The 22029-nt window shown below is 40.5% G+C and overlaps 1 protein-coding gene across 50 annotated transcripts; it reads right to left on the bottom strand.

The window, feature by feature from the left end:
- On the bottom strand, positions 1 to 21914 carry LOC117971214 (inter-alpha-trypsin inhibitor heavy chain H3-like). 50 transcript variants are annotated; one of them, XM_059018235.1, is made up of 29 exons: positions 21777 to 21914; positions 19459 to 19628; positions 19116 to 19220; positions 18662 to 18824; positions 18135 to 18245; positions 17409 to 17537; positions 16585 to 16701; positions 16108 to 16276; positions 15569 to 15694; positions 15280 to 15461; positions 15001 to 15186; positions 14257 to 14396; positions 13709 to 13902; positions 11037 to 11147; positions 9058 to 9081; positions 8437 to 8463; positions 7079 to 7105; positions 4933 to 4953; positions 3777 to 3794; positions 3591 to 3608; positions 3406 to 3423; positions 3221 to 3238; positions 3036 to 3053; positions 2685 to 2705; positions 1890 to 2006; positions 1497 to 1674; positions 848 to 996; positions 304 to 394; positions 1 to 202 (listed from the first exon to the last, which is right to left on the bottom strand). In XM_059018235.1, the coding sequence occupies exons 1-29, from the start codon at positions 21861 to 21863 to the stop codon at positions 70 to 72; spliced, it is 2868 nt and encodes a 955-aa protein (XP_058874218.1). In that variant the 5' UTR covers positions 21864 to 21914; the 3' UTR covers positions 1 to 69. The 50 variants fall into 50 exon arrangements, with proteins under 50 accessions (XP_058874218.1, XP_058874219.1, XP_058874223.1 ...); XM_059018236.1 differs by having other exon boundaries at positions 1890 to 2003; XM_059018240.1 differs by lacking the exon at positions 3036 to 3053.
- Positions 21915 to 22029: the final 115 nt, after the last annotated feature.

The following is a 22029-nucleotide window of genomic DNA, read 5'->3' as shown; positions in this document are numbered from 1 at the left end:
AAGAGTATACAGATTTGTCTTTTATTGGTTTGTCAGCCAGTCATCAAAACAGTAAGCGTTGAAAGGCTTTTATGGTTTTTGAAACAAAGTCTGGACAACGTAGTCGCTGTAAGAGCCTTCGATTGCTCCTCGTCCGCCGTCTGGGACAACCCAGCAAGAGACTCTGTCTTTAGACAGCGTTCCGTAATCGACTGTGAAATCCCTGGAAAGCAGAATGGAACAGAGTCAGCAATACAGTAAATGCACCGATTGTGAACACACACTGTGTTTCTATAAAGCAAGACCCATTAACAATCTGTTTACCTGGTCACAGTCACATCGTGCCCATATACTTCAATCAAGACTTTACTGCCAATTCTACCTTCTTTTACAGACAACTGTCTAGAAAACCGACCTGTAAAAAAAAAAAGAAGAAATATATAACCAAACATGTAAGAGTGACTTACTGTACCTGCCTATGTACTGGGATTGCAGTGTTGAGTGCAGCTCTGGATCTCTTACAGGCAAGCCCGCAGGTGCCCGGCCAGCCACAGGGGTCGCTGGCGTGCGGTGAGCCGAGGACACCCTGGCTGACCTAAGCCCTCCCCACCCGGGCGACGCTTAGCCAATTGTGAGCCGCCCCTTGGGAACTCCCATCCACGGTCGTCAGTGGAATAGCCTGGACTCTAACCGGCGACCTCCAGGCTATAAGGTGCATCCTGCACTCCATGCGGAGTGCCTTTACCAGATGTGTCACTCAGGATCCCTTGCATGGACAACCTTTAAAACCTTGGCACTGTATCCCCGTCGTTGCCCCCCAGAGGCAATTAAATAAAAAATAAAAACTCCCATGCTTCCTAATACATACCCAGCAGCCCAGTGCTTCCTGCAGAGAAATCATTCAGTTTTATTTTGAGCCACAGAAAGTCTTGTCTTGAACGATGCAGTAAAACCTCAATGACCGTGCTCCCCAGAGTCACTTCAGTGGTCCTCCCGTTTGAAGAGGATAGAGAGAGGCTGGAGCGAAAGGGGGAGCGGATATCAGACACTCAACTCCTTAGCAATTTATTTTTTAAGAAGCTTCTAAGAAACCAAGTTGTTGATTTGATCGAGTGATACCCTGCCGGGATAAGCCACAGCTGGATCTGTTAGACAGATTTACAGCACCGGGGAAACCCACTGTAATGAACTGGCGTCTCAGCCCATTGAACTGAATGGAAAGGCAAGGGCTAGACATGAACCACAAAACATACGGTTCAAAGACAATTCTTGCCATCTGTCTGAAGAGCAAGCTCTGTAGTCAAGAGGTAAGGACAGGTCTTATGCTGATGTCAGCATCATTAACGGATAATACATAATCTATTACATCGTGCGGATGACATCATCTGTTTAGCCCTTTAGGGGTAATCCTGGGATGCAATCCAGTATGATTCCCGAGTGCTGTAAAATGCTCTATAAAAATCCTGACTGGGTTTAAGTCAAGCCAACCCCTTAGTGTGACGCAGTCACGTCCTCACCTGTCCAACACGATGCTCATAGGGCTCCAGCTCAGTGTTTGAATGGAATGATCAGTTTTATTGACCAGGGAGAGTCCTTGTGTGTTAAACTCTATTTCGTACAGATCTTTGTAAACAATTCCTATCTTTTGGAATGCACTTTTCCCAGCCTCTCCCAGCTCTCCGTTGATCGTGATCCCTGAATTAATGATAAAGCAGAACGAAAGATTAGACACAGAAACTACATTTAAAAAAAAATCATGAATGAGAGGAGGCCATTCTGTCTCCACTTAATTTCCAACTGTGCTTCCTCTGGTCCTGGTTTCTGTGCTGCACTTAAAAAGATTGGCTACGGTTAACTTTGCCAACTTTGAGTGCAGTTCCTGTCCCCTGTACTTCTCTGTAGATTCTCACCTGAGTCTGCATCACTGACCAGCTGCAGAATGACACCGTCGGATGGAGCAGCGATCTCAAAGCACACGGACCGCTGTTTATTTTTCACTGGGATTACAAACCGCGGGTTTTCATCTGCTTGAAAACAAAATGAACAGAAAAGAAAAATAAGCCTTTTCGAACATTTTCTTTTTAATCTAATTAATCAGAGCTATATTTAAATTGACAGTTCGCACAGGGCTAATAAAACGGTTCTAGTGGTTGTGATAAACATGATATCTGGTACTACCCTTGGTTAAACAAACCTCTGTTTGCAAGCCTTGCTTTCAGATTGCCCTTTCATGGTCATTTCACCTGGAGAATCTTCCCCACCCCTTTAGGGCTGGCTTTCCCTGCCAGTAACCAACCAGCTGCTTCCCTCTGATGACTGACACTCTTGGCATCCAGTAAGACGCTTGAAACCCTGAGGGAAGCTGCCGAGTTGAAATGACCAAGGCAGTGCGAGTGTCATGTTTTAAAATGAAAACCCATGTTTGCAAATAGCAGACTGCCCATTTAAAGACCTTTACAGTTAATGGAAGTTTGCAACTGGTACGAATAATGAAAGTATCATTGTTAGAAACGACCCCTTAAAAGGCTTATGATGTGTAGTATTTTCTGAAAAGCAGCCATTGTTTTGGAGGGCTTTATTGGGTAACACATTTGTACTCTGAAAATTGCAGTAATTTCTGTATTCTTGGGTACAAGAGGACAAAAGACATCAGCGTTTTTGGAGTGTATCTAAAATCTTGGATTAACAGTGAGGTGTTTTTTTACCTGTATGGGTTGGTGGTGGAGCTAAAGTATAGGAAGAAATATTCAGTTAGAGAGCATCGTTCATGATTGTCACACAGACACACACACACTTAGGCAGGCAGTCGCTGGACAGCATATTAGTAAACAGCCAGGATGTCACTAACTCAACTCTGAATTGGGAGTGTGTAAGCATTGGAATATGCAATCCCCCTCATTATTGTTTATCGCTAGGCCTGCTGCTATTCGTTTTTATTTATTTTCTTTTGTCAAATCGACGATTAATATCAACAGTTATTTAAAGAATTGACAGTTTTTTTTCCAGAGGATATGACTACCGGCAGGTCTTAGATTAACAGCGAGAATTTTTTTTACCTGTATGGGTTGGTCGTGCTAAAGAAAAGGAAGAAAACAGACATTCAGTGGGAGAGCATCGGGCATGAATGTCACACAACACACACAAACAAACGATTCACACACACTGACGACACACATCACAAACACACACATTGATACCCACGCACACACACAGAGAGACACACACAGTGATTTTTTTTTACCTGTATGGGTTGGCCGTGCTAAAGAAAAGGAAGAAAACAGACATTCAGTGGGAGAGCATCGGGCATGAATGTCACACAACACACACAAACAAACGATTCACACACACTGACGACACACATCACAAACACACACATTGATACCCACGCACACACACAGAGAGACACACACAGTGATTTTTTTTTACCTGTATGGGTTGGCCGTGCTAAAGAAAAGGAAGAAAACAGACATTCAGTGGGAGAGCATCGGGCATGAATGTCACACAACACACACAAACAAACGATTCACACACACTGACGACACACATCACAAACACACACATTGATACCCACGCACACACACAGAGAGACACACACAGTGATTTTTTTTTACCTTTATGGGTTGGCCGTGCTAAAGAACAGGAAGAAAACAGAGTCATTGAGTTGGAGAGGGTTGGGCATGAATGTCACACAACACACACAAACAAACGATTCACACACACTGACGACACACATCACAAACACACACATTGATACCCACGCACGCACACAGAGAGACACACACAGTGATCTTTTTTACCTTTATGGGTTGGCCGTGCTAAAGAACAGGAAGAAAACAGAGACATTGAGTTGGAAGGGTTGGGCATGAATGTCACACACACGCACGCACACACACACACACACACTCAGGCAGGCAGTCGCTGGACAAAACATTAGAAACAGGCAGCTAGGATGGCACTAACTCAACTCCAAATAGGAGTCTGTAAAGGTCAGGGGGCATCCTCCGATCCCCAAGCCAATCGCCTCTTTCCACCCAGGAGCGCCACAGCGAAGGCCAACCCTGCAGGCGTCTGCTTGAGCTCACTGGGTGTCTGGCCAGTAAGAGACTCTCTAGCACAGCCAGGAAACTCAGTCAGCACTGCAACATTCATAATATGCAGTCTTTTGTCTATGACAGGTGCTCCTAATGTTTTGTCATGATGCTGGCTGAATTACTGTGGTCTCTCATGAAAGTTTGCCATAGTAAAAGCACAGCACAGGGTACTGAAGCACGGTGAAAGCACTGTAAAGCATTGGGAAGCATTGTAAAGAATAGCAATGGTAAAGCAGATTAATAAAAGGGATAGAAGGGTCTGCACACCAAAGAAGATGAGATGCAAGTTCACAAGGCTGAAGCCATCAGTTAATATAGAAAAAGAGAGCAGCGCACACTCAAATGAATATTTTTAATCCATAAAAACACATCGCCAGCGTTTCGACACAGTGCCTTCGTCAGGGTGTAAAAAAGTATATTAATAAACATGGCACACCAGGGTAAACTATGGTCAATAGAAGTAAGATATATATTTTTTTTAATACAATTGCGTTGTGCATGAAAAGTATTGCTTATTTGTTGTAAAGTTTACCATTCACATCGCCTGCTCTGAAGGAACAGAAATCATACTGTTCGAGGCTGTGTGGTCCATTGGTTAAGAAACAGGCTTGTAACCAGAAGGTTCCCGGTTCAAATCCCACCTCAGCCACTGACTCATTGTGTGACCCTAAGCAAATCACTTAACCTCCTTGTGCTCTGTCTTTCGGGTGAGACGTAACTGTAAGTGACTCTGCAGCTGATGCATTGTTCACACACCCTAGTCTCTGTAAGTCGCCTTGGATAAAGGCGTCTGCTAAATAAACAAATAATAATACTGGTGCCATTGCCCATAAATATAAAAGACAAGAAAAAAAATCCTCACCTTGCATACCGTAGTCGTCCACTGAAAATCCATTTGAATAGAGAAATGTGTATTATAGACAAACCTAATATTTAGAGACTTGTTACATTTTTTAAGCAGTATGACATCACTACTCACTGGGGGTGTGTATCTGTTATTTCCATCCCCTCTGAAACATATTTAGTATCGAGAAAATTTTCATTTACTGACTCCCAGTAGCCACAGATGCAGGGAGGACAGAAATGACAGTTGCACGCCATCTAGTGGTCATTCCTATAAGAACACATCATCTCTTTCTAAATTCTGCCTTTATAAGTGGTTAAAGAAAATGATTTAGTAAGATGGATTAATGTGTAAGCCTGGTAAACTATGATCTGAGTAGACACCCACATAGAGTAGCAGAGCACATGCATACTAGGATATTAAACTAAGAAATATCAGAGAAATCTAGATGACATTACCAGGGGTTTTTCACTCTCCAGAACCAATGCTGCTATTGTCACTGGAGTAAATGGATGGTATTGTCTTCCACGTACCATCTTATGAAAGTTCCCCATAGTAAATGCACAGTAGAGGGTAACAGAGCACAGTGAACGCATAGGGAAGCATTATAAAAATAGGAAAGGATGATAAAGCATATTAAAAAAAAGAGTAATCTAACTCTTATAAAAGTGTCCCATAGTAAACAGTGTAATAAAGAATAAAGAATGGTAAAGCATAGGGAAGCATTGTATAGCACAGAGAGGTCTGGTAATGCATAGGGAAGCATTGTAAAGCACAGAGAGGTCTGGTAAAGCATAGGGAAGCATTGTAAAGGAAAGAGGGGTCTGGTAAAGCATAGGGAAGCATTGTAAAGCACAGAGAGGTGTGATAAAGCATAGGGAAGCATTGTAAAGCACAGAGATGTGCTGTAAAGCACAGAGGGGTCTGGTAAAGCATAGGGAAGCATTGTAAAGCACAGAGAGGGATGATAAAGCATAGGGAAGCATTGTAAATCACAGAGGTGTGGTAAAACATAGGAAAGCATTGTAAAGCACAGGGAGGTATGGTAAAGCATAGGGAAGCATTGTAAAGCACAGAGAGGTGTGGTAAAGCATAGGGAAGCATTGTAAAGCACAGAGAGGTCTGGTAAAGCATAGGGAAGCATTGTAAAGCACAGAGAGGTGTGGTAAAACATATTAATAAACATGTCAAACCAGTTTAAACTATGATATGTTCATAGAGTAACCATGGAAAGATTACACTTAATGAAAAGATTTCAGGAGTTGGGGACAAACGCCCCAATATTTCGCAGAACTTGCTTTATTGAACAGACCTATTCTCTTTTTGTTTTTTCAATAAGATAAATAATTATAAAATGCTTTACTGCCGGGGGAGCACACCACAGCGAGACCAGGATCAAGTCTAACTTATCTATCAACAACACTCTGGAAGAGTTTCAGGTGTGGTTAAACTGCTGTGAGAATCGTGCATAGCTTAAGAATAATAATAATAATAATAATAATAATAATAATAATAATAATAATAATCTCCATTCCTGGTTTTACTATGAGTTTAATAAGAATCCCCTGAGCTTGTTACTTATAGCACAGCCAGGAGACTCAGTCAGTCAGTGTTTTGTATATGACAGGTGTTCCTAATGTTTTGTCACGATGCTGGCTGTATTACTGTGGTCTGTCATGAAAGTTTGCCATAGTAAAAGCACAGCACAGGGTACTGAAGCACGGTGAAAGCACTGTAAAGCATTGGGAAGCATTGTAAAGAATAGCAATGGTAAAGCAGATTAATAAAAGGGATAGAAGGGTCTGCACACCAAAGAAGATGAGATGCAAGTTCACAAGACTGAAGCCATCAGTGAATATAGAAAAAGAGAGAAGCGCACACTCAAATGAATATCTTTAATCCATAAAAACATATCGCCAACGTTTCGACACAGAAGTGCCTTCAGGGTGTAAAAAAGTATATTAATAAACATGGCAAACCAGGGGAAACTATGGTCAATAGAAGTAAGATATATATATTTTTTTAATACAATTGCGTTCTGCATGAAAAGTATCGCTAACCTATTTGTTGTAAAGTTAACCATTCACATCGCCTGCTCTGAAGGAACAGAAATCATACTGGTGCCATTGCCCATGAATATAAAAGACAAGAATAAAATCCTCACCTTGAATATCGTAGTCAACAAAGGCCACTGAAAATCCATTTGAATAGAGAAATATGTATTTTAGACAAACCTAATATTTAGAGACTTGATACATTTTTTAAGCAGTATGACATCACTACTCGCTTAGGGAAGCATTGTAAAGCACAGAGAGGTCTGGTAAAGCATAGGGAAGCATTGTAAAGGAAAGAGGGGTCTGGTAAAGCATAGGGAAGCATTGTAAAGCGCAGAGAGGTCTGGTAAAGCATAGGGAAGCATTGTAAAGCACAGAGAGGTCTGGTAAAGTATAGGGAAGCATTGTAAAGCACAGAGAGGTGTGGTAAAACATATTAATAAACATGTCAAACCGGTTTAAACTATGATATGTTCATAGAGTAACCATGGAAAGATTACACTTAATGAAAAGATTTCAGGAGTTGGAGACAAACGCCCCAATATTTCGCAGAACCTGCTTTATTGAACAGACCTGTTCTCTTTTTGTTTTTTCAATAAGATAAATAATTATAAAATGCTTTACTGCCGGGGGAGCACGCCACAGCGAGACCAGGATCAAGTCTAACTTATCTATCAACAACGCTCTGGAAGAGTTTCAGGTGTGGTTAAACTGCTGTGAGAATCGTGCATAGCTTAAGAATAATAATAATAATAATAATAATAATAATAATAATAATAATAATAATAATAATAATAATAATAATAATCTCTATCAGGAATGGAAATATGGCTTATATTGCACAGCAGTTGAATCCATTCCTGGTTTTACTATGAGTTTAATAAGAATCCCCTGAGCTTGTTACTTATAGCACAGCCAGGAGACTCAGTCAGTCAGTGTTTTGTATATGACAGGTGTTCCTAATGTTTTGTCACGATGCTGGCTGTATTACTGTGGTCTCTCCTGAAAGTTGGCCATAGTGAAAGCACTGTAAAGCATAGGGAAGCATTGTAAAGAATAGCAATGGTAAAGCAGATTAATAAAAGGGAAAAAAGGGTCTGCACACCAAAGAAGATGAGATGCAAGTTCACAAGGCTGAAGCCATCAGTGAATATAGAAAAAGAGAGCAGCGCACACTCAAATGAATATCTTTAATCCATAAAAACATATCGCCAACGTTTCGACACAGAAGTGCCTTCGTCAGGGTGTAAAAAAGTATATTAATAAACATGGCAAACCAGGGGAAACTATGGTCAATAGAAGAAAGATATATATATATATATATTTTTTATACAATTGCGTTCTGTATGAAAAGTGTTGCTAACTTATTTGCTGTAAAGTTTACCATTCACATCGCCTGCTCTGAAGGAACAGAAATCATACTGGTGCCATTGCCCATAAATATAAAAGACAAGAAAAAAATCCTCACCTGGCATATCGTAGTCAGCATAGGCCACTGAAAATCCATTTGAATAGAGAAATATGTATTTTAGACAAACCTAATATTTAGAGACTTGATACATTTTTTAAGCAGTATGACATCACTACTCGCTTAGGGAAGCATTGTAAAGCACAGAGAGGTCTGGTAAAGCATAGGGAAGCATTGTAAAGCACAGAGAGGTCTGGTAAAGCATAGGGAAGCATTGTAAAGCACAGAGAGGTCTGGTAAAGCATAGGGAAGCATTGTAAAGCACATAGAGGTCTGGTAAAGCATAGGGAAGCATTGTAAAGCACAGAGAGGTGTGGTAAAGCATAGGGAAGCATTGTAAAGCACAGAGAGGTGTGGTAAAGCATAGGGAAGCATTGTAAAGCACAGAGAGGTGTGGTAAAGCATAGGGGAGCATTGTAAAGCACAGAGAGCTCTGATATGTGCATAGAGTAACCATGGAAAGATAATGGGAAAAATACAGAAAGACTGCAAAAATGCCATGGTAAACTTTTATAAGGGCTATCGCTGCTGCAGAATGCAATTTCACAAAACAAATTAGTAAACTCTCCTCATCGCTCTCCCAGATTAAAATAATGCCAAACAAGAAACCTGTTTACTTACATGAGACAATTGGAGAATGAAAACCTTTAAGAGAAACAAATGACTTTACAAAAAAATACACATACAAAAAGACCATCCAATATATACCTTACACTTAATGAAAAGATTTCAGGAGGTGAAGACAAACTCCCCAATATTTTTCAGAACCTGCTTTATTGAGCAGACTTGTTCTCTTTGCTTTTTCAATAAGATAAATAATAATAAGATGCTTTACTGCTGGGGGAGCACGCCATAGCGAGACCAGGATCAATTCTAACTTATCTATCAACAACACTCTGGAAGAGTTTCAGGTGTGGTTAAACAGCTGTGAGAATTGTGCATAGCTTATTAATAATAATAATAATAATAATAATAATAATAATAATAATAATAATAATAATAATAATCTCTATCAGGAATGGAAATATGGCTTCTATTGCACAGCAGTGGAATCCATTCCTAGTTTTACTATGAGTTTAATAAGAATCCCCTGAGCTTGTTACTTATACACACCGTGGCCAATCAAGCTGGTATTAAAACCTGGAATGGGTGACACTGCTGTGCAATAGGAGTCTTATTTCCACCCCTGACCTTAATGTGTAGGTAAGGCTGGTCTCCCAGAATTACTGCAAGTCACTCATGCAAGATCAGTGAATCGCAAGATAAAACTTCAGTGATCCGTGAATATAATAATGATGATAATAATGATGATAATGATAATAATGATGATAGTGATAATAATAATAATAATCAATGATGATGAATATGATGATGATGATGATGATGATAATAATGATAATGATAATAATGATGATAGTGATAATAATAATAATAATCAATGATGATGAAGATGATGATGATAATGATAATAATGATGATAATGATGATAATGATAATAATGATGATAGTGATAATAATAATAGATGATGATGATGATAATAATGATGATAGTGATATTAATAATTATCAATGATAATAATGATAATAATGATGATTGTGATAATAATGATAATAGTGATAATGATGATGATAATGATAATAATGATAATAATGATAATGATAGTGATAATAATGATGATAGTGATAATGATGATAATGAGAATAATGATGATAGTGATAATGATGATAATGATGATAGTTATAATAATGATAATAATGATAATAATGATAATGATAATAATGATGTTAATGATGATAATGATAATAATGATGATAATGATAGTGATAATAATGATGATAATGATAATAGGGATAATAATGATAATAATGATAATAGTGATAATAATGATGATAGTGATAATAATGATAATAATGATAATACTATTAATAATGATGATAATGATAATAATGATATCACCCTTCCTTAAATGTGCTTTACTTGCTCTTATCTGCCCCCTATTTTACTGCATTTAATCCTGTACTTCAGAGTACTGTAATCTGCCAAGTGTTTAATCTGTAGTATTTTGTATTTAATTATATCCTGATGTAACTTTCACTGACACTGTTATCTGCTGTATTATTGAATCGTATTTTGTCACACTTGTACTTGCTTGAACCAAAGTAATTGTATTCATCATTGTATTTATCTTGCTCTTAATTGTATTATTACTTGCACTGTGATTCTTGAAATGTATTTGTTTACAACTGTAAGTCGCCCTGGATAAGGATGTCTGCTAAGAAATAAATAATAATAATAATAATAATAATAATAATAATAATAATAATGATGATATTGATAATAATGATGATAGTGATGATATTGATAATAATGATGATAGTGATAATAATGATAATAATGATGATGATAATAATAATGATAATAATGATAATAGTGATAATAATGATGATAATGATAATAATGATAATAATGATGATATTGATAATGATAATAATGATAATAGTGATAATGATAATAATAATGATAATAGTGATAATGATAATAATGATGATAATGATGATAATGATAATAATGATGATAATGATGATGATGCTTTACTCACGTTTGGGGTGCCTGGAGGGAAGAGCCTGTTGTGCGGATGATAACTTGAGATAAGAAGCTCTGCTTGAGGTACGACCTGGATTAACCGGTAATATTGCTGCACCCACTAGTCCTGAATGAAAGAACAGATAGTGAAATTGAAGAAGGAATCTATGAAAAAGACCTAGGAGTTTTTGTTGACTCAGAAATGTCTTCATCTAGACAATGTGGGGAAGCTATAAAAAAGGCCAACAAGATGATCAGATATATTGTGCGAAGTGTTGAATTTAAATCAAGGGAAGTAATGTTAAAACTTTACAATGCATTAGTAAGACCTCACCTAGAATATTGTGTTCAGTTCTGGTCACCTCATTACAAAAAGGATATTGCTGCTTTAGAAAGAGTGCAAAGAAGAGCAACCAGAATTATCCCGGGTTTAAAACGCATTGAATCTATTCAGCCTTGAACAAACAAGACTATGCAGTCATATGATTCAAGCATTCAAAATCCTAAAAGGTATAGACAATGTCGACCTAAGGGACTTTTTCGACCTGAAAAAAGAAACTAGGACCAGGGGTCACAAATGGAGATTAGATAAAGGGGCATTCAGAACAGAAAATAGGAGGCACTTTTTTACACAGAGAATTGTGAGGGTCTAGAACCAACTCCCCAGTAATGTTGTTGAAGCTGACACCCTGGGATCCTTCAAGAAGCTGCTTGATGAGATTCTGGGATCAATGAGCTACTAACAACCAAACAAGCAAGATGGGCTGAATGGCCTCCTCTCGTTTGTAAACTTTCTTATGTTCTTAACATAAAAAGGCTTTGTTATGACACTATCTATTAATTCTAACTTGGATAGGAAGGATTCAGGAAAGGTTAAGCTGCTATTATGAGAATTGTGCATAATAATAATAATAATAATAATAATAATAATAATAATAATAATAATAATAACAACTAGAACTGCCAGGCATTTCTACAGCTTCCAAGCTCAGTACCAGTTGGAAATATTGGCAAGCTGTAGCATTGCAGCACAAGTCAGCAACAGGTCAGTTCTTAAGGAACAGTTTCAATTCAAAATACTGCATTAGTTCATTATCTCACAATGCTTTATAACCATGACTCTCTCTATACACTGTAAAGCGTTATAAGCTAATTTTACATTTAACCTTAAGGAGAGGTCAAATGTCACGATCAAGGTAATTTTTTAATAGAGTACATAAGGTTTCCTATCTGTGTTCTACAGTAACCATTAACCTGTCTGCACTTCATAAGGAGTTATAAGCTAGTTTTACATTTGACCAAAGATTTTGATAAGTTTTTAAAGAAATGCGTCAGGTGGCCATATTGGTTTACGCACAAACACCAAAAGTCAATTGTATTGACACAGGGATGATGCTTGTCAACTTTGGAGTTAATCAAATAAACCATTTTTCAACTGAAGCAGTTTTAAATTTAAGAAGAAAATGTAGCTCTGGCAGCCATCTTGTTTTACAAAAGAACACGATTTTGACATATTTGAATTCCACTGTCCCCAGGATGATGCCTACCAAGTTAGGAGTTAGTTGGTTAAACGGTTTTCAAACTGAAACATTTTGTTGTTTGGACGCGTTTTGGCGAACTTTGTGGCAGCCATCGTGATAGTAAAATTTATCGCAGCAACCTCTGCATCGGAAACGAAGTGGGTTTGGTTGCTGATGACGTATGCAAAGTTTCAGATCAATCGGTTCACTGCTTAACAAGAAGATGATTTTTAAAGATTTTTAAAGAAATGCGTCACGTTTATGCACAAACACCATTTTTAAAAAAGTCAATTTTATTGGCACGGGGGTGATGCGTGTCAACTTTGGAGTTAATCAACTAAACCGTGTTCAAATTAAGCGGATTTAAATTTAAGAACAAAACATAGGTCTGGTCGCCATCTTGTTTTACGAAAAAAAGGGGGCGGATCTGAGCAATACACGTAGCCCCGGCACCACAGAGATAACACGGACATAAACAAACAAGATAGCTGCTTCTGCATTCAGCGTTCAAAGAATATCACGGACATTTGCAGAGCTTTTTAAGATGTTACAGTAATAAAATAATGACTTGGATCGCATTATTGAGGAGTTTGGAGATAAAATGAGTGATCAGGAGATGATTTATCGGTATGCACGATTATGAAGAGGTATCTGAAAAATATAGCGAACGAGGAGAGGGGCTGGAGATGCAGTACTGAGTGTCCTGTTGATATGCAGTGCCTTTTAAACCTGTTTTACTGTGAAAACAAATACTTTTAAACAGCGCGTCTAAAATAAACTGCATGTGTGAAAATAAATTGGACCCGATGCGCCTGAGAAGCGCTGAATAAATGGGCCGCTAAGGGTTAAAGAAGATTTTGAAAGGTTTTTCCAAAAAATGCGCCAGGCCGGTTGATGCAGGCGCGCAATTTTTTTTGGCATCTGAACTGTAATGTACACAGGATGATACCTGCCAAGTTTCACGTTGTTTGGTTACACCGTGTGTGAACAGAAGCAATGTAAAGTTTTGGGAGGAAAAACGACAATAATAAATAAAAATAATAATAAAAATAAATCTTTACAAGAACAATAGGCTTCACAAGCCAGCTTGGAAGCCTAATAATAATAATAATAATAATAATAATAATAATAATAATAACAATAATAATAATAACAATAATAATAATACCATGGCGACTCAAGTCAACTCTGTCTCCTTGCTCTGCTTCAGTTGGCTTGTGTGCCACCATGGTTCGGTCCGTTTGCCCTTCCTCAGGTTTGGTCACCACCATCGATGTCAGCGAAGTCACAAAGTTATAGTTCAGAGAGAGCTGCAGAGCTTTCTCATTGAGGGCTTCACGCTCTTCAGGCTGAGCTGAAACACTGAAATCACCAGAGTTAAACAAAACCTTAAATCAGTGCCTTCACCAGCCAGGAACAAGCAACATCCCGACCATAGACAAGGGGAGCGCTTTGGTTTCTAAAATAAACGGGATGAAATAAATAGCTAAAAGATGTTACTAACAACATTACTGAACCCTCAGATCGAAACTGGCATGCCAATTTGGGGTACATGACCAAATACAGCTTGTGCATTGGCCCACAAAACTGTAAAGAGTCAAGTGATCCATAGTGTCCTCTGACGCCCACGAATCCGGTAAAAACTTCAGCGATTAGGGAATCTACAACAAGTGTCTTCCTGTGCTCATCTGTGACGGAGCCAGTGAAACTCCTTACATCTTTGACAGCAGCTGCTGGATGGTCAGGTAAGCCCAGAGCCTCTCGATGTACTCTCCGAAAATGTACTTGTGCTTCTTCACAGCTTCGTCCTGCTCCTCCACCGGCGTCTCGGCTGCGAGGGTCAGGTCGCTGCTGGCCTGTGAAAATAAAGAGCAACTCAACCACACTGGACCAGAGCAAGCACAGCAGCACAGGGACTAGTATGAGCTGTTGAGTGTGTGTCTGTTTATCACAATGCATCACAGCTGCTGCTGCTGCAGAGTCACCTCCAATAGGACCTCGACTTTACGCCTCATCCGAAGGATGGAGCACAAGGAGGTTAAGTGACTTGCTCAGGGTCACACACATAGTGGCTAAACTAGGATTGGACTTGGAACGTCCACACCCAACCGCGACTGACCAGAGCAAGCGCAGCAGCACAGGGACCAGCATTAGCTGTTGTGTGTGTCTGTTTAATTATTATTCATTTAGCAGACGTTTGTATCCAAAGCGACTTACAGAGACTTGGGGGTGAATGATGCGTCACAGCTGCTGCTGCAGAGTCACTTCCAATAGGACCTCGGCTTTACACCTCATTTGAAGGACGGAGCACAAGGAAGTTAAGTGACTTTCTTTAACCACTGGACCACCAAGCCTCCTTATATATTATTTTTGTCAGCGATTGACTGAATCCTGACTGTGTAACACATGTATGTATAGATAGATAGATAGATAGATAGATTAGCAAATTGACCAACTTACTGCCCCTGCTTTTATCTGTACGCTCAGTATCTCCAGGTCGTTTTTGGAAATACGTCCAGCGACCACAATTTCGGAGCCGTTGTAGTAATGTCTGAAAACATTTTCTGTCAGATCAGAGACCCCGTTGCCCGGGTACTGCAGCTCAACCTGCTGCAGCAAAGGGGTTGCCACCTCTTCATAAAACCCCTGGAAGACAAAGGGAGAGCCCATCAGACACGCTCCAGACTCCGCCTGCGCTTCTGAGACACGCTTCCAGAGCTCGGGGGTTTCCAATCCTACCTGGAGCTGCAAGGCGGAGTCAGAGCTTTCGTAGATCCGCCGAGCCACGCCCCCGTTCTCCAGGGCCAGCTTCTCCAGAAAGTTGTAATTAACGTCAAAGCCAAAGCCCAGGCAGTACAGCGTGTAGAGGCCTTCAATCCCTTTCTTTATATTGGACTGGATCTGCTCCAGGTTAGTGACGCCTGTGGATTAGAAACACCCATCAGTAAGGGCAGGATCCGCACAGCCCAGGGATACTGCTATTGGAATGAGTTCGTTAATCAGTTCATTAACGAGCGTGCATCTGTACCGGATGTGGGATCGCCATCAGTCAGCAGAATGATAATGGAGACGCTGCGTTCAGGGAGCTTCCTCTCTTCCTTGGAAATCTTCAGCATTTCCACTCCTTTCAGAACAGCTGCATTTATATCGGTTGCTGGAACGGCACAAACACAGAGAAGATACGGCTACATCAGCAACCAGCAGTTGCACTGTACTTGTGATGTACTAATACACTGCTCCCTATAAGGCATTCCTTTATAGCATCACACGGGTTATAAGGCAGTATTTTCATAGCTCCCAGTTGCCCCCTAATGCCATTAGACTAGCACTTACATTCTCGATATACGGCAGAACACAAAGTGCATGCTTTCTTACCTACAGCTCCCGACTACAGTGTGATAAACGGGGCTGCACTGTACTGTATTTACTGCGATTGTGAGGATGGAACTCCATACGTTAATGACATGCGTTTATCATATGATCTTCGTGATCAATGTCATCTCGTGTTTCAAATCGGTTGCATCACAGATACACTGTGGAGGGGTTCAGCCCCGTTTCAGCGCTCACCTCCTCGGTCTGTAATGCGTCCCACGAAAGTTTTAGCCTGCTGCACCATCTTGGGAGTAGCTTGAACTAAAGTACTTTTCCAAGTCGAGACCTCGCTGTCGAACGTTATCAAGCCGAAATGATCATCTTCATGAATGTCTTCTAGGATCTTCAGAAGAGCTTCCCGAGTCTTTCCGAGAAAAGAAAGCAGAAGAGATGCCATGCTAGTGACTGGGGTTCCTTCCAGTGCTACGTTAATAAAACAACTGTTTACTATATCATTAGCAAACGCAGTCAGCATTGCAGGCTGTTTATCTAGTGGTAAAAACTTAAATTGCAATCTCAGGGGCAATGCTGCAGCTTTCAAACTGCAGCGAAGCACATGGATTAGAAATATTAACCACGTGGCAGCCTCCAGGTCTACTAAATGCATTCAAGAGAATGAAGTATTTTTCACAGTAATAACATTTCACAGAGCATCACAAGTTAATGAAGCACCTGCTGCATTTTCTTCCCGTGCATGGAGCCACTGCGATCTATCACGAATACCACATTCTTCTGCATCCTCGGCAGATCGCTGGGCGCAAAATAGTGAACAAAGTATCCGTTCACGATCTGAGAATAGAACAGAGCCCTTAAAACACATGCGTACTTACATTCTTTATTTTTTATATGACAGATCCAGGGGACAATGGGCCCCTCAATTCTCATTGCCTTTTTATCATCTAAAAATGCCATCATTTCTTATTTCTCACCTGTTCCTATGGCATGTGCTCTCTGTGTGCGATCTTTCTCTAGTGTTGCTTTTGCTTACTAACTAAAAAAAACTGCTTCTGGAAAGACTCCCCCAGGGCTGACGGGGAAACATATCAGTGTTTCCCTGCGAACTGAAGTCCGGAGGTCAGGGGTGTCCAATCAATCATGGCCCTGGAGGTTCATTCCACTCCAGGTCTAACAGGTACAATTAGATAATTAACTACTTTAGGGTCTGGATGGAACTTTTAATTGGTTCCGATAAAAAATGTGGAACAGGGTTGGAACACAGACCAGGCGTGGAAGGGCGATATCTTTAGCCAGCCCTGCAGTATGTGCCACATTGTGAAGCCTGTTTATATCCTCACAGCCCGCCGTGAGGAGTCTTTTCAGAAGCAATGGTTTCCTGGAACAGCTGGTCAGCACGGTTAATAATGATCCGAGCAGAAACAACGATAGACAAGATATGAATTCATATTACTTGGTTAAAAAAGATTAGAAAGAATGGAGCTGGTATAAAGTGATCATTGAAGACAGTTCACAGCCCCTCTCAAGTGCAGAGCGAGTACCTGGATATCTCCTGCTGATGCTTCTCTCTTCACGTCATATTTAATGATGAACTCTCCGTCTAAGATGCTTTCAGAGCATTCCGGACACTTGCGCTGCTGGTCCAGTGTTGGTTCAAACACAACGTGGGCCTAAAGAGGATTATAAATCAGGTCTGAGAAATCGACCAATCACTGATATGCGTTTGTCAAAATTCCGGTCGTCTCATCATCCTGTGCTGAGTGATGTCACCCCGTGCTGTGCACAGTGATGTAGTGATGTCACCCCGTGCTGTGCACAGTGATGTCGCCCCGTGCTGTGCACAGTGATGTCACCCCGTGCTGTGCACAGTGATGTCACCCCGTGCTGTGCACAGTGATGTCACCCCGTGCTGTGCACAGTGATGTCATGGTAAAGCTGTCGTGTGTAGGAGTATGCATGGTGTGTCTCTGCAGGGGGGGGGGAGGTGTCTCTCATACGCTTACCGTATTTACTTCTCAAGCACGTTTGTATTACAGGGGGCTGTGTTTAGCAGGCTTGTGTGTTAGCTCTGCAGGTTATCTCATAGGGTTGAGCAGCTCAGCTTAGCTTCACCGTCCTTCTGCCCAAACTGCACGAGATCATATCTCTTTCACAAGAAGAGACACACAACACATGAACATGACTTCTGAAGCAGGCATGTGTTTCAGGGACTGTATTGAGCATGCTTGTTGCATAATAACAACACCGTCATTACCAGCTCTTCCTACCTTGTCCTGGGTTAATGTCTTCTTCACGGTCTCTGCCAAGTCGTTAGTTAGAAATGCTGCATGCGCATCCAAAAAGCTAATGCCCTGAGGTTCATAGATATGAGCATCGATCTGAAAAACAAACACACAGCACATCCACGCAGAATGAAAACAAGGACAGGTTTAACTCAGTACACTGCTCTTCACAAAGACTTCAGAGACTGTGGGAACAGCCACGGCACTTGAGATCATTCTACTGTAAAAGATACAAGGAAAAGATACAAGGAAAAGTTCAACTTCTTAATAAATCAGCTCAAATTGCATTGCGCATTTTAAGAGTCCAGATTAGGGAACGCACTTCCTGTCTGGTTTATAATCTTTTAAAAATAAAAAATATAACATCTGTTAAAGTGAGTGTTTGTTCCTGTGGGGGCTCAACATCTTACTAAGGGGTCCCCACCCCCTCTCCCCACCCCCTCTCCCCACCTCCCTCCCTGGAACAGCCTGTGTCGTCCAGACCTCCCCTTTCTCAGCTACACTCACAGTACCTTGAAGTGTTTGACCAGTTGCTGCGGCCGCACTTTGATGGCGAGCTCGTACTTCCCCAGGTGTCGCTTCAGCAGCTCCTCGTAGGTGAGCTCAAAGGTGACCTTGCTGAGCGCCGCGATGTTCACCGACACCTTGAACTCTTCCATCTTCCTCCCGGAGACTCTGGGGAGTGTTTGAAAGAGAGAGTGCAGTCACAACAAGGGCAGCTTCACTGTCCCGCTCTGTGAGGCTGGACAGGCTAGTGAGTGCTGAGCAGATTGAAGAGCGATCATCACCCGGTACGCACACTGACACGCACACACACTGACATGCACACACGCACACACGTGGCTTCATTGGAATCGGAGCTACCACTGCAGTACTGGGCTGCAGCCACTGGGATTGGAAACTAGCAGAGCAGCTCTGAATCAAAGACAGACAGACAGGCAGGCAGACAGACAGAGACAGTCTTACTTGACCAGTCCAGCGCTGTGCCCCCGGGACACGGCCTGATCATACTGCTGCTTGGCCTCTTCCTTCTTCTTCACCACACCAACATACGTCTTTCCATCGATGGTCCTGTGCAAGGAAAGAGAAACACAGCCCAGTCGTTGAGAATCTAGATCAATGGATGTACAGGGTTTGGAAGAGAGGGGAGGGGGAAAGAGATAGAGGAGAGGGCAGAGGGGGGAGGAGGAGCGGTGGGTTAATGCATCAGCCTTTCGCTAATGGAGACCTGGATTCAAATCCAGACTAGATCATCTATGAGCTCTCACAGGGGCTCCCTGCCTGTGGGGGAGGGGTCAGCAATACCCACATGCTGAAGTTGCTGATGAACGCATGTTTGGGCAGCTCCACGTCGAAGGTGACCTCTCTGGACGCGTTGGCTCGATTGGCCATGCGGCTGGTGAGCACATTGTGGGCGAAGCGGGAGGTGACCTTGCAGTCCACGTGGAAGCTGTAGATCTCCAGATCGCTGCCATGCCCCTAAAATCACAAATAAATAAATAAATAAATACTACATGAGTAATAATGCAGTGTCTGCACGATTTATTGCCCGCGTCACTCTGATCATCACAGCCCTGCCATGGCATCGACTCCACAGTGTGCTGGAAGGTGAAAACGGGGGGCAGGGATAATACTGTCCATCACTGTGAAGGCTCTACACAGTCAGAGTCCCTTCATGGAGAGTTCCTCTCAGTGGTTTCTGTGTTATGCTGCTGAGCTCCAGTTAAACAGAGTCTTTTGCTTGTCAGTAGTCCAAGAGTAGTGTCTGTGAAAGCAGCCAGGATTAAAGCATGCCTTTGCACAGGGAGCTCCCAGAAACTTCTCTTTATCTAAACATGTGACATCAGACCTTTCAACTCTGCTGGCCAGCACCTTGTCTGCAGTTTAAAAGGTCAAAACTGAAATGTTCAAAGAAATCTACTTAAATAATATTTACTTAAGCTTTTAAACACACACACACACACACAGACACACACACACACACACACACACACACACACACACACACACACGCTAACTGCAAACTGGAATAATTTTGGAGTTATATATACAGTAAAGTAAAAAGTACCTGAAAAAACTTAGTCAACCCCCTGATTAAAAAAGAAAATAAAAAAGTTATTTCATTTATGTATTAATTTATTTAGTTATTATCGCAAATCCGTTACCCCTTCACCCCTCAACACAAGTAAACGACTCGGTGGTTGAGGTGAAACCTTACTTTAGTTTTATAATTTATTATTTCTAATTGATCATTAATTCTTCAAGAATACGATTAGCCTTTTCAACACTTTTAAAATCAGTTAATACTGTTGTTGTTATTATCATCATCATCATTATTATTATTATTATTATTATTATTAACAGTATTTAGATTGTCTTAAAATCCTACAATTATTTGGCTAGCTTTACTTTTTTGTGTAATTTTATTATATATATAATTATAGTAAAATGCGAAAAAGAAACTACTACTACTTCTGCTACTAAAACAATACATACATCATTTGTATTGTTTTTATGACTACATAAACTGATATTAGTGTATATATTTATATTACTATAATTAATATAATTGTTATTTGTAGTATTATTGTTCGATAACAGTATTTTAATATTATTTGTTCTATTTTCACTAAAATTAAATACCCTTGTACATTTTTCGTTAACATCTCACATTTTATTATTTGCTTGCAAATCATATTTAATATAACTTTTTTAATTAAATAGAGCCTTCTGATAATATTGCCATTAATGTGTTCCTCCCACTCTGGTGTGCATTGCAGGGTGTCTGACATCAAGTCAAACAAAGTTTGAATAAATCCACCTCCCACCATGGGACCTATTTTTTTTTACTTGTCCCAGCAGGGGGATAGGAGTCTAAAGTCTATCTGAAATGTGGGGAAAACTAATTTTTCCCAATCTCCTTGTATTTTTCATCAATAAACCCTTCACTGTTTACATTAATAGTATTCATAAGCAATCTGCTGGATTTTTAGTAGCTCAATAGTGGGCGTTTGTATGCCAAACTATCTCCGGTTATGTTTTCATGCACTTTACAGTTTTTAGACTTATTTTAGCGTTGTTACGATCTTAAAAGTCTACTTTCTACACATCAGCATTCCACTGTACAGTAATTCAGCGCTTCTGCAGTGATATACAATCAGGACACTAGTAAGTTATTAGATAACTCGCTTAACAATGGATCCTTAGAGTAAGACTCGCCCCCACTGGAGTGAAAAGCAAACTCCACTCCTGTAGCATCATTTTGAATGCGACAGACAGAAGTACTGTTTTTCATTGTATCCATTTAAACAGGATTTACCCATTGAAACACTATAAAAACAGGTGCGGATCAAACTTAAAATCAGCTGCATACAGAGATCAAATAGAATGAATAAGACGTTATCTAGTTGTTAATGAGGACTGAAGGAGAAGCATTGGCAGCAATTCTCAAATACGATCTCTAAAAATCAGAGGGAAAGATGATCAAATTATGATGGAAACCATTCCACGTGTTCGGGAGTTGATCTGTTGATAATTCTCCCGTACGCGTTCGAACCCCTGGAACAGCCCAAAAATAATTTCATTGTTACCTGAGGGGCTTACAGAATAAAGACATTGTTACTGTACCTGCGCAGATCTCTTCTGAGGGAGAGCGACGGTTGAGGTGAACGCTGGAAGAAAAACCAGCAACGCAAAGCACAGGGAAGCCTCCATGCTGAGATGAGAGTATGAAGAGCCTGTGCAAGGTCTTTCACAAGAAGAGCAGAACGCAGTGTTTGTTATACCTGATATTTACATGCCAGCAAATCATTCACAGTGCCTGTTTAATGATATACCAAGTACTGGAAATGATGGACAAGAGTTACAGAATCGACACAAA

Source organism: Acipenser ruthenus, chromosome 58 (assembly GCF_902713425.1).
Source record: "Acipenser ruthenus chromosome 58, fAciRut3.2 maternal haplotype, whole genome shotgun sequence".
In the NCBI taxonomy this organism is placed as follows: Eukaryota; Metazoa; Chordata; class Actinopteri; order Acipenseriformes; family Acipenseridae; genus Acipenser; species Acipenser ruthenus.
Note: the sequence above shows the minus strand (reverse complement) of the source record. Positions and strands in the feature narration are given on the sequence as shown.

Excerpts from the sequence above, each read along its gene's own strand:
- LOC117971214 (XM_059018235.1), bottom strand. The coding sequence starts at position 21,863 with ATGGAGGCTTCCCTGTGCTTTGCGTTGCTGGTTTTTCTTCCAGCGTTC. Across the intron at positions 16,702-17,408 it reads CATCAGCAGGAGATATCCAG|ATCGTGAACGGATACTTTGT; the intron begins GTACTCGCTCTG and ends TTCTATTCTCAG. Across the intron at positions 2,007-2,684 it reads TCCACCACCAACCCATACAG|CAGATGAAAACCCGCGGTTT; the intron begins GTAAAAAAACAC and ends TTTGTTTTCAAG.